The sequence below is a fragment of the Conger conger genome, chromosome 6 (genome assembly GCF_963514075.1).
Source record: "Conger conger chromosome 6, fConCon1.1, whole genome shotgun sequence".
NCBI classification, from domain to species: domain Eukaryota; kingdom Metazoa; phylum Chordata; class Actinopteri; order Anguilliformes; family Congridae; genus Conger; species Conger conger.
The window spans coordinates 11,597,487-11,614,518 of record NC_083765.1 but is presented as its reverse complement, the minus strand read 5'-3'; the positions used below and the strand labels follow the sequence as shown (position 1 = coordinate 11,614,518).

At 46.3% G+C, this 17,032-nt stretch overlaps 1 protein-coding gene across 1 annotated transcript in view; it reads left to right on the top strand.

Moving 5' to 3' along the window:
• LOC133130566 (nuclear factor of activated T-cells 5-like) overlaps positions 1-17,032 on the top strand; it is a 50,597-nt gene that overhangs the window by 6,027 nt on the left and 27,538 nt on the right. Inside the window, exon 3 of the mRNA XM_061245230.1 lies at positions 14,551-14,676. Coding sequence (XP_061101214.1) covers positions 14,551-14,676 — 126 coding nt within the window. The remainder of the gene's footprint in view (positions 1-14,550; positions 14,677-17,032) is intronic.

Sequence of the window (17,032 nt, the reverse complement as noted above, 5' to 3'; positions counted from 1 at the left end):
GGATGGTTTTATCACTTTCAGTTTTACTGGCTTCTGACTGGAACTGCTTTTCCATGAGCAGACCGCAAAAATCCCGCCCCCGCCTGCCCTCCTCCTGATTGAGCAAGTGGGAAAACCCAGGATGGAGTGACGTAGAGTGTGCCTTTGGCATTCAGCGACAGGAATTATGTTACTGCATCATCCGACCCAAAAGCTGTAAACTAACCTTGATTGTGCATTTCTTGTGCAACTGGCAGTTTACAGAAATGTAATCTGAGGTTCACAGGGAGCCTTTGTCCAGAGTGGATTTGATTGGAGCATTTTTAACAGGAAGGACCAGATTTATTTGTTTATTAATTTTGGAGGATTAGCTTTCGGAGGCACTTCTCGTTTGCGTTTCCTTTGGGTGTAGAGTCCAGCCCTGTAGACTCTTTTTGGCACACCGTAGGCTATGTTTGGATGTCGGGGGGGGATTTGAAATAAAAACCACATCCTGCTTTATACAATGCATTCCGTTTGTATGAAATATGTTATTGAATGCTCATCTTTCACATGGAAGTTATTCATGAATATATTTTTTTTAGATGAATGCTTGTCAAAGGTGCATGTAATTCCGGGGTGAAGTTGTAACAACAGCTGTAATGGCCTTGCAGTGCCACACCTGAAAGCAGTTCAGTCCAGCAGACGTGTGTTCTCAGTTTACGTGTGTGTGTTTACAATCATACCAAACGCAAACAAAATCATACAAAATCAGGAGTAATCGAAGCATAACAGGATCCCACAGGTAATTCCACATACGGTCAAAGACACGCTCCTTGCGTGCCATCAATACACAACACAGGATGCCCCGATTCCAACCTGATAGTGTATGCATCTACTGCTCCTTCTGATCATTCAGATTGCACTTTTATTGCAGGTGTGAAAGTTTACATGATTTTTTTTTTAAGGAGACGTTACAGTAAAAGCTTACTTTGGAATTAAGGTTGACTGCAGGTTTCCTCCATAGTGAGTGTGGCCACACTGGAGCTCATTGCTGTGGATCAGGTTTCCCCCATAGTGAGTCTGGCCACACTGGAGCAGATCGCTGTGGATCAGGTTTCCCCCATAGTGAGTCTGGCCACACTGGAGCAGATCGCTGTGGATCAGGTTTCCCCCATAGTGAGTGTGGCCACACTGGAGCACATCGCTGTGGATCAGGTTTCCCCCATAGTGAGTCTGGCCACACTGGGGCACATCGCTGTGGATCAGGTTTCCCCCATAGTGAGTGTGGCCACACTGGGGCACATCGCTGTGGATCAGGTTTCCCCCATAGTGAGTCTGGCCACACTGGAGCAGATCGCTGTGGATCAGGTTTCCCCCATAGTGAGTGTGGCCACACTGGAGCAGATCGCTGTGGATCAGGTTTCCCCCATAGTGAGTGTGGCCACACTGGAGCACATCGCTGTGGATCAGGTTTCCCCCATAGTGAGTCTGGCCACACTGGGGCACATCGCTGTGGATCAGGTTTCCCCCATAGTGAGTGTGGCCACACTGGGGCACATCGCTGTGGATCAGGTTTCCCCCATAGTGAGTCTGGCCACACTGGAGCAGATCGCTGTGGATCAGGTTTCCCCCATAGTGAGTGTGGCCACACTGGAGCTCATTGCTGTGGATCAGGTTTCCCCCATAGTGAGTCTGGCCACACTGGGGAACATCGCTGTGAATCAGGTTTCCCCCATAGTGAGTCTGGCCACACTGGAGCTCATTGCTGTGGATCAGGTTTCCCCCATAGTGCGTGTGGCCACACTGGATTTTCTGCTGCTGTTTTTCCTCATGCAGATGTTCTCTTAACCCCTCCCCCTTTCACACCCTGACCGCGAATCAGAGACGGTCACATGGCATCGCTCTGGGGGTTGGAGCGTGACCAGCTTCCCCCTCTGCCGGGAGACCCCGGGGATGCTGCATATGTTTATTTTTAGGGTGTCACGTTGTTTCGAATAGACATTCTCCAGTGTAATGAATGATTTGAGGGTGTGGGATAACTCCAGTGACAGTGGAGCCTGCAGCCCTATTCACATCCTGATGGTGCCTCAGTCATGCTAATGTAGAGGTCTAAAGACTTGACTTTTCTGGGGCACTGAAAATATAATAATAGTGACTTATAGCTGTAATAGTAATGTCAAACAAGAATGCCAATAGTTATAACAACAGTTTTCTTATTATCATTGCTCCAAGGGTTTTTCAAAAAGGATTGTGTGTGTGTGGAGGCGTGTCTTTGGACCACACGATGATGTTATTGTTCTTATGTCATAAGGCATAAGAATAATAATTCCCTTATTCAGGAAGCCTTACACTGTGCACACTGTGAGCATGCCTGAATACAAAAGCAGATCTGTGCTGTAAATAAGCAGAGATGCTTCATTGTCAGCAGTGTTGAAAGCGACTTGCTGTTCCTTGCAGAGTTCTTTCATTCCAGATTCCCCCATGACCGTTTTTCACTGAAGCCTGTGTACATTGATTCCTGTGCTGCGTTTAATCTCCTCGAGGGAATGTATAGCTGTGTTCTAATGATCTTGACTTTGTATAACTTTGCTTTGCATTATTTTAGTGCCTGGCGTTTTATAGATTCTGTTCTCATGCCCTAGAACTGCCTGATATTTGACTTTCCTCACTATAGTTGGGGATAGGAGACTGTAGTCTGTACCTAGGTTATTCTCAGCTGCTGAATGCTCTGAGACAAGGGCTCATAATCAGTCTGTTTATGTAAATTGTGACTGACTGCTCTGTGACTGATGAGGTTGGTCACTGTACATGCATGCGCACACTCATACACACGGACATGCATACACACACACACGCGCACACACACACACCCATCTATAAGCATGTGCACTGAAAAGCAGGGGGTGGGGATTAGTGAAACCCTTCTTCTTAACCTTTAGGATTAGGGTGGACTTAGAAAGGCTTAAATTTAAAAGAAATTAGCTCTTTCATTTACTGTTTTCTCAGCCCACATTCCACAGTGGGTTCATTTCATGTGAGAGCTGTGTATTGACACCAGCTCTTTCCCATGTTTTTCAAGCCCCAATTTTCAATTTCATAATTATAGACTTCTTGCAAACCTCCTGAATCAGATGTGTCTTCCTGAGTTCAGTGTGTTTTGTTTCTTTTTCTCCAAGGGCAGATAGAAATGGGCCTATTTCAAATTATTGCTTCTGAAAGTGTGTGTGTGTGAGAGTGTGTGAGAGTGTGTGAGAGTGTGTGAGAGTGTGTGAGAGTGTGTGAGAGTGTGTGAGAGTGTGAGAGAGTGTGTGAGAGTGTGAGAGAGTGTGAGAGAGTGTGAGAGAGTGTGAGAGAGTGTGAGAGAGTGTGAGAGAGTGTGAGAGAGTGTGAGAGAGTGTGAGAGAGTGTGAGAGAGTGTGAGAGTGACAGGTATCAGGGTGTGTGCTGTGAAAGAGGTGTTGGGGTCAGTATTCAGTCCCAAAGGTAACAGATGAATAACTTTGAAGTGAATGCTTGTGCCTTTACCAAGTGGCACTCTGCTGAGCCCTCTGGCTCTGTGTCTCCCAGCTGGGTCATGTGACCCGCTCATTTCATTCAAGGCATGCACAACACATTATTTCTCTACTGTGTACGGAGCAGCGTTTTCTCCATTTAAAGAACCACACAAGGAGTTTCTTGTTTGGCTGAATTGCAGGCTGGTGCAATTCAGGAATCTGAGACATCAACAGTTATTGGCATTGGCATGGTATTGACATTGACTAGCGAGTGAAGACATGCTAATTAGTGTGGTTGATAGTGCTTTCTATTTTGCCTGTTCTAGCGTTCTTTTGAACATGATGGCAAAATGCCTAAGCATGGCAGGCATTTTTTGGAAGGGTTTCCTGTACGTGGGAAAGGTAAAGTATGATGAAACCTCAATTTATGTAACTGGTGTCTTGTTACACGAATGTGTCTTTGAGCAACGTTGTGTTGCATGTGTCAGAGAGGTGTGTCTTCTGCGTTCTCAGCCAGTATGATGTCATCTATAAGGATGTGGTGTTCAGTTTAAGAACTGAAGACAAATTAACTGCTGTCAGGCACTGTTCCCTGGAGTACTGGTGTGCTTCGCAGACACAGTTGGTCAGTTCCGGTTATAAAATAAGTATTTCTGAATTCCAAGCTGTTTATGTTTCAAGCTGTGGCATTATATTTAGAAAAAGACGTTGCTGTTGAGTTATCACATGCAACTTTCCGGTGCATTGATTTCCAGAAATGGGGCGTTCCATAGATGTCCATGATATCATGGTGAACAGCGCCTAAAAGTTGTGAAATCTACAAATCGTTTTCACATCTTGGCTAAACTATCTGGATGAATAGAGGAAACCTTCTTTCATTTCATTTTTTGGTAAACTGCCACTTTAAATCGGACCTGTCCGTTTATTGATTGATTGATTGATTGTAATGTTCTTGTTTCATCTGCAGCTAGTTTTATTCTACACTATATTTCCCGGTACAGAAAAAGACTGCTGGGATTATTTGCGTATCTCACAGGATATTTGCTCAGGATGAGCTGCTGCTGAGCCGGTGAAGGTGCTTTGTAGTTTTGTATAGTTTTTGCCGTCACATGACCACAGTGACACCACGGACTGTAATAAGGGAGGCATCCTGTCTTCCTTGCCGTCTTTGTCCTTTAGCCGAACAGAATTGCTGTCGTGCGTGTCCTCCCTCCTTTTTAACGACTTAATCGTGGCTTTGCCAGATGTTTCTGACCGTCTGTTGGCCACGGCAGTCCACAGGTGAGCGCGTTGTCGCGGCCCCTGCATCCGCGGCCCTGACGCCCTCTCTCCTCCGGCGATGCCTCGGCCCCCTTGCCCCGGGCCGTCGGCCCCGTTTTCTCCCCCGCTGCCTGCCGCTTTGCATAACTTCCCTCACGCCTTCCGGGCTGCCCTGGAGGGCTGGGTCACCTGCCCCTGCCTGGCCAGAGACGGCGGCAGCAGCGGCCCTCTCTCCCGTCGCCTCAGTGTGTGGGTGTTAGAATGGGCGTTCTGCATGCCATTGGCTGCACCTAAGAAGAGATGGAGCTCACAAAATGTGATGCTATGTTCAGTATGCCTGCCGTGCACTTTGAGGCCTTTATGCATGTCATTATGTATTGCACACTCTGTCTGGTAATGACGTGGCGCAAACCTTCAGACATTTTCTACAAATATGCATTTCATCATCACTGGTGCAGGAGAGGCAATGTAAAGGAGAAGGGGAGCCATTAGGAAGGGCATTCTGGGAAGTGTAGGCCCGGGATGTCCATTCGTTAAGTACAGTAGTTTTGGTGAAGCATTGCATTTGTGGGTCTCCTGTCTACATTTACATTACATTTTTGTCATTTAGCAGATGCTTTTAATCCAAAGCGACTTACAAGTGCATAGGTTCTTCCACAAGTTAAAGCATCACATCCATAACTAGTAAAATACTCATGAAGTGTTGTTCTAAACATATAGTCATCATAAGTGCTATTTTTTTTTTTTTTTTTGGGGGGGTTAGACAAGAGGGATAGGGATATCAGAAAGGGGGGGAGAGAATCAGGAGGGAGGACTAAGGTACAGTTTGAAAAGGTGTGTTTTTAGTCAAATAGGGGGAGGGATTCTGCTGTCCTGACAGTGGTAGGCAAGTCAACCGATGTCTGCTGATGAACACTTGTTGCTCAAGGTGATAAATGCTCTGTCGACTCAAGTGTAACAACTTGGGACAAAATGGGGCGGGGAAGAGACCACACCAGACAGGTTCTTAAATATGTTTTGCTTGCAGCACACTGTGATTGGCACAGAGTTAACATGGGGAAAGCACACAATATGGGTGAACTTGCTCAAACCGTGAAATTCCGATCCCCTGTGCGCCATCCTGTAAACCAAAGTAGTCCACGCCCCTTTATTTTCCCATAAATGATGGCTGCCATGAATCCATTTTCATTATATGAGCTGGCCCTGACCGAAAGAGAACTCGTGTAATTTCCACTCAAATAATTAGGCCAATCTCTCATTGTTTGCACATCAGCAGCTGACTTTGTTTAAATTTAAGAGGTAGAATTACACAAGACATAGGCTCTACCTTTTTTTCCAAATGTAATCTGAAATACAGCCTGTCTGTATAATTGACTTTTTTCTTGAGGGCAGGGGTTAAGGTGTTCATATGCTTCTGAAACCCTTGCTAAGCAGTTACTACTCAAATTGTATAATTTCTCAAGGTTTTGCCTCTCTTTTTCTTCAGACTCTTGCTTTTTAATGTGTACGGTACATTATCATAAATTAGACTGTTCTGTTTCCTGTTCTGCCACTTTCTTAAAATTGCCCGTTTATGGATTATGGTCCTGCAACAGTTTTTCTTTTGCTCTCAATATTTTACCTTATTTCTTGGCAGAATGCCTTGTGATAAGGCACTGTTGACATGTGTGATCTCTTTCTTTTCTTTGGCTTTGTTTTATTGCCGTTTTTTCATTTCCTCCATGGCTGCTTTACTGAGCAGCCAGGCGTCTGTCCTCCGATGTCGCGGAGGGTTTTGGCGTAAGGGGCAGTGAAGCCCAGCGGCTGGCTGTGTGCCTGGCAGGGTTGTCTGCTTGGACGTTATTCAGAAGGGATGGCGTCCTGCCAAATGGTCTCCATTCAGACGGGAGTCTCTACCTGGGGTGCTGGTAGTGGCTCTGGGCTATGGCGACCCAGGTTCCTTTGGGGGTTTATTTTTGCACCCAGGACTAGTGGTGCTGCGGCTGACCGGGTGGTCCACTTGTGCAGTTTGTCTCTTTCGGAGGGGGTTTGCTGCATATCCGTCTGCCTGTGACTGTCTGTCTGTCTGTCTTTCAGCTCGTCTTCTTTGAAAGGCTCAGTACTCTCTCTAAGAACACTTGTCTGAGTGCTTAGCCTGTCCCTCACCTTACACCCCCAACGAGGCCAGAGTCGCTCGCTGAAAAAGACGGGTCAGGACGAGGACCTTGCAGGATGTGTCGGGACTCTTTCACCCTTAATTTGACCTGTTCAAGGCCCTCGAGCTCTACCTGCGTCACCGGGGGTCCTGTGTGACGCACCCCCCAGACACACGCACACTGCGGTCTGGCTCTCTCCGCCTGATCCAGATTTGCAAGGTCCTCTGTGCTGAGGGATTCCCGGTAAAGCCGCCCCGCGTCTCCGTCACCCCCGCACGCCCTGGGCTGTGTGCCGCGTCCCCTTGCGCAATTACCACTTCCTGCTCCGTTCATGCCTTTGCCCTGACTCACCTGAGATTTCACCCAGTGGGGTTGTAGGTGTGGGCCAGTGGCAGTGGCACACGTTGTGGAAGATGCGTTTCTCTCTCACGGTCGCCGGCTCTCCGGCTAATTGTACCTTTGCTTCAACTGCCGGAAGCCATGTTGCTTTTTTGACTTGTGTTTTTTGACCTCTGAATGAAAGCGGGATGGATCAGCGCTTTCAACCCCCAAGGAACGTTAACAATTCCTTTGGCAAACTGAGTGAATCATTGTCAGATGCATGTTAGTCAATTTGCCGATGGATTTCTAAACGTCTAAAGTCTGCCCATTTACTCGTTCAGTCATTTCACCAGATTTTTAAAGTGGATTTGCATTATTAGGTACTTAAAATGAGCAGTGAAGTTTGTCTAATGAATTGTTAATGTTCCTTGGGGGTTGATCCATTCAGGTTTCATTTAGTGGTGAAATACGCAAGTCTGTAAAAAAACCAAAAAAAAAAACCGCTCTGCTTGTGTCCTCGCTGGTGTACACTGGGGCCCGGAAGCTGGCTAATGACTGCTTACATTCTGTTGACGGGCCCCTCGTCCTCCAGGCTGTTTAATGCGGTGTTCATAGGTGTGTATGTTTTGGAGTAGATGAGTCCTAGCAGGTCTTTGCCTGCTTGCTGTTTATAAGCTGTCATTTAGGATCGCTCCCGTTCATCACTTGGCTGTTTCTATCAGATAGTGGTGATTGCCGTCAGGGCCGGTCTGCTTGTTTGATAGGGCTGAGCATTGTTCTGGACGTTTCTAATGAATGGGCTGCAGACTAATGCTAAAGCCTTAATTAGATTGCAGGCTAAATCCTCTTTACCTGGTGAATACTCTGAAGGTGTGGTCTGAGACGGCGCTGACGGACAGGCCTGGCACGGAGGCTGCACTGACACAGAGGTCACTGACCAGGTCAAGTGAGGGCAGAGCTTCGCACTCCTGGACACACACACACACACACACACACTCACTCCGCCTCCTCCACTCCTGTGCCAAGAATGCCTTGGGGCAGAAATAGCTCTGCCAATTATGAGTTATTAAGGCCAGTTATTACATCTGCTTAATCCAATACACTTCTCACCAGTGCCAACAGAGAGCGCTTGAATAAAACACTTGTGAATTGGCTGTAGACATGCTAAAGCGCACGGATTTGTGAAGTGTTCTTTTGGCACCAGTGTTCATATTGAGCCGTCTGAACATAGCCAGTAACTCCACTGGGAGTGCCTTGCTGCTGTTGTATATAATATACCCTTTCGAGTGGTATATTTCTGCGCTGTTTAAGTCAATAACACCTAGTGCCTTTTGCGGTCCCACTCTGTATGCTGTTGATATGGTGCAGTCCTGTGCTCTTATTGTGTTGCTCTCAGAGCTGGCTCTGGTGTTTGTGGAGGTGGGAGAATGGGCATCTGTCCGTAGGCGGGTCGGTGACGCGCAGGCAGCTGAGCTGGGCCGTTGGTCTGGTCCAATAGAAAAGCCGTTTCCCACCAGCGGTCTAAATGCCTGTGGTGGGCGCATGGAATGCCTTGTTAAAGTCGCACGCCTCTGCTAATGCCGAATTGGGGGTGAATTGGTGACTGGGTGAGGTGTATCGACAGTGTCGCATCATGAGTGCCCCAGGCAGCCCCCCACGGTGTGCATGTGTGTGTGTGAGAGAAAGAAAGAGAAAGTATTTGAGGTTTTTATTTATTTATTTATTTTTTGGTGTGTGTATGTATGGTTCCATACACTTGGAGCTGGCTTGTGTTCTGTAAACAACAGGAATTCCATAACAATTGCTCCTGCCTCCCTTACACTCCCAACACTCGCTCTCATTTGTTGGATGCGCGTGCATATGAACACACTCATAGCTACACTTACTCATCATAACTAGACATTCTCTGTCATATGACGAAGATGAACACACTCTTATGGTGCAGCACACTCATACCTACACATAATCACACTCTTATGCTTCATTGACAATGCTTGACACGGTTCTTTTAGCAAAGTGACAAAACCACAAGGTTTTCTGGCATGGAGCCCACCAGTCATTTTTTGAGAGTAGGGTTTTGGTTCCTTCCATGCTTTTTCCTCGCAACTACATTGATGCACATCTCTACTCAGAATATATCTTTGCCTGAAACTCTTCTCAGCTGTTCTCTTTGCTCTGCCTACCACCCCCCGCAACCAACTTGGGTGCAATTTTTCCAACACTGACCAAACTGCTGTGACTTTTCAGAACCCATTGAGGTTAATTGCACGGACGTCTGGGGGCCAGTGGTTGTTGCATTGAGCATTAGCCTGCACATTCCCGCAGTTTCTGGCTGTTGATCATGGTGCATTCAGTCCAGCTCCTCACACAAGCAGGAGCACAAGCGCACTCATCAAGCTGTGCCTGTGCCTGTGCCTGTGCCTGTGCCTGTGCCTGTGCCTGTGCCTGTGCCTGTGCCTGTGCCTGTGAAAGGGCATATAGGTAAAAGTATGAGTATAAATGATCCTTAGGGCGCGCAGGGATGAAAACAGTCCTCATGCAAATTGATGCAGTGCTTTGAATATGTTTTGAATATGTGGGGAGTGTTGTGCTCTTGTTGCATTGCTTGTAGGCTGTTTCTGAGGAGAGGAGAGGAGAGGAGAGGAGAGGCTTTGACTCACGAATAGGTTTCATTTTGAGGCTTTTAATTATTAATAGACTACAGATGTTTTGACACTGTTAAATGTATTAAAATAGATGCATTTAATGTCCCTTTTTATCTGTACAGAGGCTGAGCGACTCTCAAATGCAATAGTCTTTAGTCTCATGAGAGCGGGCAGCTTGAAGCTGGTGGCATGATGTTTCTTTTCCTTAGACCTACTTTCAGAAAGAACGAAAAACACTTTTTAAAATAGTTATTCTGTGTTTTTAGTCCACCTCTTTCTGGTACTCTGGGGAGAGCTGCTAAACGTCTGTCAGCCATCCGCATAAGAAGCTGCCCTGTTCAGTGGTTCGTCTTGTGCAACCACGCGGTGGCACAGTAATTTTGCTCCAGCCGGGGAGTTTTTAGAAACTGAACCAAACAAAGTTCTAAAGTGAAGCGTGTGCTTGGTGCTACAATATAGCATCCTCCTGTGCTAGAACAGTGAGTAGCAGCAGTGCTTCATATGCAGAGGAAACGTGGGGAGGCATGGGTTTGTCTATGCAAAGGCCCCTATGTGCCGTTGAAAAGAAGGTTCTTTCTGCCGTTGAGCAGTAGGTTAATTGCCTAAATGTCTTTTTTGAGGTTGGGCCAGAAAAACTCACTGTATTTTTGTCAAATGTTGCTGCTTAGAGTGGGCGTGTCAGGGGCATGGTTGTGCTTGGTTATTTCTTTATTTATTTTTTGCATGGGTTTTGAATTTAATATGTATTCTAGAATGGGTACATTTGCATTGAAACAAATGGTTTCAGTCATAAAAAGAATTGCCGAACAGATCTTTGTGTGCACTTACGTGTTAAGGTTGATGCACCCTGCATAACCACCGTTGATCCCCTGGTAATGCACCCTAAATGTTATTAAGTTATGGTCGTGTGTCAATTCCACTTTCAAAAGCCTTTCTTGGCAGTCAGCATTTTGTTGGTGGTTTGGTCAGATCTCCAGTCAGGTGTACAGTTCTGTTTTTATTTTGATTAGAATTACCTGGCATAATGACCCGTTTCTGTGAAAACAGGTCTGCTCTGGGGAGAAGGGGACATGGGGTGCGGGTGGTTGTGTTTGTTTGTGTTTCTGTGGAGCTGTTTGTCTAAGCCTGCTGGTGTGCTCGTGGGTGGAACGTTGTCGACAGGCATCTAATTCCATGAAGAGGTGTGTCATTAAACATTCATTGGCCAGGGGCACGTGATGGACAGCGAGCTCTCAAGTGGCAGCCTGCCCCGCCCCCCCGCCAAACTTGCCCATTAAAAAAAAAAAAAAAAACAGGTCACGGACCAGGCACGTGCCCGGGGGTTGAATGGGGGACTGCGTAATAGGATTCGGGTTTGCAGGTAGGAAAATGATGGCAGAGTGGCCTGTGCGGTTTATTTTGTTTAGTCAAACATACGGCCTGTATGGAGAGGGTAGCACCCATACCCGGAGAGGGTAGCACCCATACCCGGAGCAGTGTTAGTCGGTGCTGTGCGAGATCTTGCAAGGTTGTGGATAGTCAAAATGCTAACTGTGCTTAAGTGCAGCTAATTTGATTCATTTACCTAGTTTATTTGACCGGGTCGTTGCACATTAATAGCATTTCTCTAAATGCGTTAGTTCGGGAGGCTAAGACCTTGGGTTACATGTGAATATGGTATGGGCACCAAATGGAAAGCCAGTGGGCAGTTTGTGGGGGAAAATGATTGACCCATTCTCATAATTACACATTCTTTATTTAGTGTTTTCATTCTAAACTGCCCTTGGTAATGGAAAGTTCTGTGATTGAGGTGAAGCAGCCCATTGAAAAAGGAGATGTCACCGATGATCTAAGGACTGCCCCTGTGGGGAAAAAAAATAAAAAAAACAATAGACTTTCCAGAGGCACATCTTGCCAGGTTTCTATGGAAATCATCAGCCCGTATCTAGCCTTTCGGCCGAAGGCTAGCATTTGCCAACTCACATTTTCTTCTTGTTAAAAAGCACACGTCTAGCAAGTTCTTTTCTGTGTGATTGGTTGATGGTATCAAAACAATTACACCTCCCCCCAAGTACTTTTGCGGTGCCTGTACTAACCTGCTTGACCAGTTGACAGAAAAAACGAGGACCACGTTGATAGGGTAAACAAGAAGGGTGGAGTAACAATCATTGAATTTACTAGCAGCTTTTTATTTGCAATATACATAGCAGGCGTTGGAAGTCACGCTTCCTTTATCATCACTGCCATCCACCCCTGGGGCCTTTTAAGGGACGTAAAAGGTTTTTTTTTAAATTAAGCTATGCATCCTACATTTATTTTGCCCCATTATTATTTGTTGTAATAATTTTTAATCCAAAAAGTTTTTTTTTCTGTAATAGTATTTTTATCAAAGCTAGCCGTCTGTATTTACTAGCTGTTTTCGGTCGCTTTGTTTGAGAAAGGCAGCGGTGTGGCTGAGCATGAAAAGCTAGCACTGTGCTATGTTTTGAGTGGGTGGAGAAGGTTCGAGGGCGGAGGCGTGGCTGCGTTTGTGGGAGCGCTTTGGAACAGGCCGGCCTCTCATTGCACGGCAGTGCTCTCCGGAGTGGAACAGCACATTTTTTCTGTCCGTGTGGTTGGCAGTGTGTTTTCCGGAAAGGGCCTGCTCTGGCCGCACGTGTTCCCTGCATGTGCTCACGTCCTGAAGGAAGGGGGATATGGGCAGGATGGCTCTCGCTCCCGCTCGCTGTCACACACACACTCGCGCGCGCACGCGCGCGCAGACATACACGCATGGACAAGTGTGTATGTCTTGAACGCTCGTAGGAACGGTGAGGCAATTACTCTGTTAGGAAAGGCGGCATGGGGATTTTTGAGAAGTGAACAGCGTCACAGCGCAGGGAGTCGTATGAAATGGCGTGTCGGTTCCAGAGAATCAAAGGGGTGGCAGCCAATCGGAACAGTAGGCAGGCTCTGTGCTGTAGGTCGGTAAGTGTGCGTGCTGTTGTCGGTTTGTACCCCAAAACTACTAGACCGCGGTGAGAGCATTGTGTTTCCCCGAGCCCATTGTATCCCAATTCTTTGCATGCATTGCCTGTGATCATAGACGTCACCAAGTGCTGAGTATCTTCTCTGGTGATGCTCTGCCAGGCCTGTACTGCAGTCGTCTTCAACTCCTGCTTGTTTTGGAGGCTTAGTTGCCTTACGTTTTTTCTTTAGCCTATGCATGTTCAATAGGATTCAAATTGGGTGACTGACATGGCCATTCAGGAATTCTCCAGGTTTGGTTTTGAACAAAAATAATTTGTTGCTTTAGCTGTATGTTTGGGATCATTGTCCTGCTGTAGGATGAAGTGCCTTCCATCAGCTTGGGCGGTATTTGCTTGATCTTGAGTAGATGATGTTTCTGTACACTTCAGAATTAATTCTATGATCAACAAAGTGAGCCATACATGTCCAAACCATAACACCCCCACTGCCATGTTTCACAGATGCTTTGGATCTTGGGCAGTTTGTGCTGTGATTTCTACACAGTGAAACAAAATGTATTTAAAAAATCTCCTTTAGTAAAAGCTGAGCACCAATTGCAAGTTGTTTGATTAAAAATCATTTGTCCCAAACATTCTCACTCACTGTATATACTGACATATGCCATTTCTCAGCAGTTATCTAAGGAGAATATACAGCATCTGAATCATTCAAGCAGTAAATGTTTTTGAGGATGACTAGAGGCTTGGAAACTCAAGGTGATGGGTCTAAATAGCCCATACTTGGATCTGGGCTTGGGTGAAGTGAAAATTCACAGATTAGCTGACAATTGGGGCCGGTTTTTATTCACAGGCACTTTATAATCCTAAACCAGAAAAAAATAAGATGCAAAACCAAAGGATGCACAAGTCTACGTTGCAGAATGGTTGAATTTTTCCGTAGCTGTGCAGGAGCTTCTAGAATGTTCTCCAGTCAGCGGCGGCAACAGATTTGGGTGGGAGGATGTGGCTTCTTTAATTGGATCCTGCTGGCGCGGTTTGCCCTCTCTGCATTTCTGGATGGCGCGAGGCGGTGTGATCGGTGCCATGGTCTGAATGATGTTTTAAAGAGGCAATCCCACCCCCTCCCCACCTTTTTTTTTTTTTCAGGCCAGTGTTCATCAGCATGCTGGACATGGATACTTATGGACACGCTATGCTCTCCCCCTGTCTTTCCCTAAAATAACTCCCTGCCCTCTGGCAAAGCCCCGGTGAGAGACAGAACTGATTTGGCACAGGAACAGGAGAGATTAGGTCATGGAGGCAGAGCTGGCTTCTGGGCTGAGGTCTTGCGCTTCCAGGCTCATGTTTCTAAGCCCTGTTTTTTAAGCTGTCAGGAGTATTTTCCAGCCCGGGGTCTAGGACCAGGACAATGGGCAGTCCCAGTGACGTACGATGGGCCGCGGGTTGGATCTTCAGCCAAAACAGGGCGAGATTTATGAAGGGTCCTTTTGTGCTAGAGTTAAATATGGGCCATATGCTCTTTGGTTATAAAGTGGGAGGCTGGATGGGCTTAGTCTAAAAACATGGAAAAATAAAGAAATAAAGTGTTCTAATGTTTACTTTGTAGGGGTGATTGAGGGATTTTTTTTCATTTCAACTACCTGCTTTTTTCCAATTTAAATGTCGAAATTTGTCCATTTTTAATCGTGCCTCGTCGCAAACTACAGAAAAGTCCTCAGTTGAGTGACATAGCCTTGTCTGAGCTGAAAGGCACTATGTGAAGCCCTCTCCTTCCCTCTTTCCACAGAGTCTGTCTATGACCTTCTCCCCAAAGAGCTGCAGCTGCCGTCCTCCACAGAGAGCAACACTGCAGCCATGAGCCAGAAGAGTGGCGGAGAGGCCGGGCCCCCGCCCCTAGCGGCCCTCGCTTCGGGTAAGCCTCCCCCCGACAATGCTCCGCCCCCTCCCCAACCCCCCCCCCCACTCTCGAGCACCTAGGAGCAGTGAGCAGTGCTGGAAATGGTTCCATCCTGTTTCCTGAAGTTCTCTCCTTTAGGCTACCTGCAAGAGCGCCCGACTTTAGGACAGGCCCCAGATGTGGGCCATAAAGTTCTCCGCAAAGTTCCGTCTAAATGCCTGGCCCAGAACCGCACGTGTGGCGTGTGGAGGAACGTGTATTCATGTACATATCTCTAGGTGAATACATTTTGGGCATGGCGCTTGTAGACACTGGGGTGTTTCTATCCTTCTACTCGGGTCTCCTGCAGCCCTTGGAGGGCATACATACTGTACACCTCACTTGCCCATTGTTGAGAAAGAGAAGGCTTTGCAATCGCTTCTGTTAGCGAGCAGATTTACTGGCTGTATTCATATCTCCTTTTTATTTATTTATTTATTTATTTGGTCGTCTATCTCCCTTCTCCACAATGAGTGCTACATGCTAATGTTTGGTCCAGTTTGCATGCTATTTGTGCCTGACTAAGGCTTAGCAAGAGCAGCAGCCAATTCTACCAAGCTCTTTTTAAAGATACATTGAGCAGGCTAAACAGAATATATCCTTTTTCTGTATCATTACACCGTAACTTGGCACAAAATGCATCCATCTTTCCGTATGCCTTTAGTAACATTCAGTGCAATTGGACTGTAGACCATGTAGGGGTGTTGATCAAATGTCCAAAACAGAATAGCGCAAATGTGTATAGCAACTCTCATCAGCTTATTAAGGGCATTAGTTGTTTCCCAAATAGGACTATATTACACACTGATGTGCAACACTGCACAAGAAGGTTCTTTGTGTGTTTGTATGGTGAGCAAGCGATCAGAAACACGGCGTCACTTGGGGTAAACCAAATACAGTTAAATTCTGTTGATTGAGCTCTGGGCAAACAGACCACCTTCAGGAATTCACAGTTGCAATTGACTGGTTATTTCTTTAAAAAAAACTTATAAAGCACCCAATTTAACATTGAAAAGATATGCCTTTGATTTAATCTGTGAACAGTAGAAGCTGGGTACAAAATCATTTCGGTACTGCTCACAAAAAGCATTGGTTGTGATCCAATTGACTTACATGTGTTTTTGTCGCACTTTATTTGCCTGCCTCAGATCTTTTAGCTCAACCGTGTATTCACACAGTGAAGTTGTGTGTGTTATCACTCAAATTCTAAAATGAATTATTGCTTTGTAAAAAAAAAAAGAAAAGCTCTTTAGTTTGCAGGAATTCATTGCGTTATAGCGCAACATTCTATTTCATCATTCAGGTTGAATTGGTTAACCTCCCCCTTTACTCTGGTCCTATGCTTTTAGTAATCAAAAGGGAAAAATAAGAAAATGCTAAAGACACACGGGGGCATACTATTTTTTTTTTGGTTCAACTTGCAATATGTGCAATATGAAAAATTCAAAATGCAATTCACTTTAGCTCTTTCACTCTGCCCCATATCAAAGTGCCCAGGTTTAGAGTGAGTATCTGTAGAACCAGAAGTCTTTTGCCTTTGGACATCAGTACCTAACTGCAGCCAATTGCATCCCTCTGACCGGGCGGGACACACTGGCTGCAGCTCAAGGAAGGTGAAGTATTTTTCACTTTAAATGAATTTTCATTTGGGACTGCAGATTTGACTGCAGATTTGACTGCAGATTGGCCTTACTCCTCTGGCTGTTTCCCCTCTTCTTTTTATACTTTGTTTCTTTTTTTTCCTTTTTTTTTCCTCCCCCCTCCAAACCCCCCCCCCCCCAAAAAAAATCAACAAACATGTATGGCCAGTGTTGAAAACCGCTTTTGCCGTGTCCGTTGGTTGAAGTGCATTCTGGTTCATGCGGTTTAATCCAGAGGAGCAGTATGTTCCAGTAGCTGGTCTGGGCAGCATTAGCTGGTGGGAGAGAGGCGAAGCACTGATCTTACACAAGGACGAGACGTCCTCTCAAAAGCGCTAATGCAGTCCCCTGCAACCCTCTTTCCATTGGTCAGAGAGCTCTGCTGGAACATCAGTGGGCATCTGCGAGCCAGGCTAGGCTGCCTGCAGTGCATGCGTCTGCGTCTGTAACCATGCCTGTTTTTAGCCTCTGGGCCTGTTACCCTTTCCTTGCCTGTTTGCTTTATGCAGATTTCTGAGACTGTTGTGCATGAACCACCTCCCTGCTTCTGTCTCTTTCTGCCTGTCTGCCCCTTTCGCTCTCTCTGCCTCTCTCTCTGCCTCTCTGCCTCTGTCTCTCTCTCTCTGCCTCTCTGCCTGTCTATCTCTGTCTTTTTCTGCCTCTCTGCCTCTGTCTCTCTCTCTCTGCCTCTC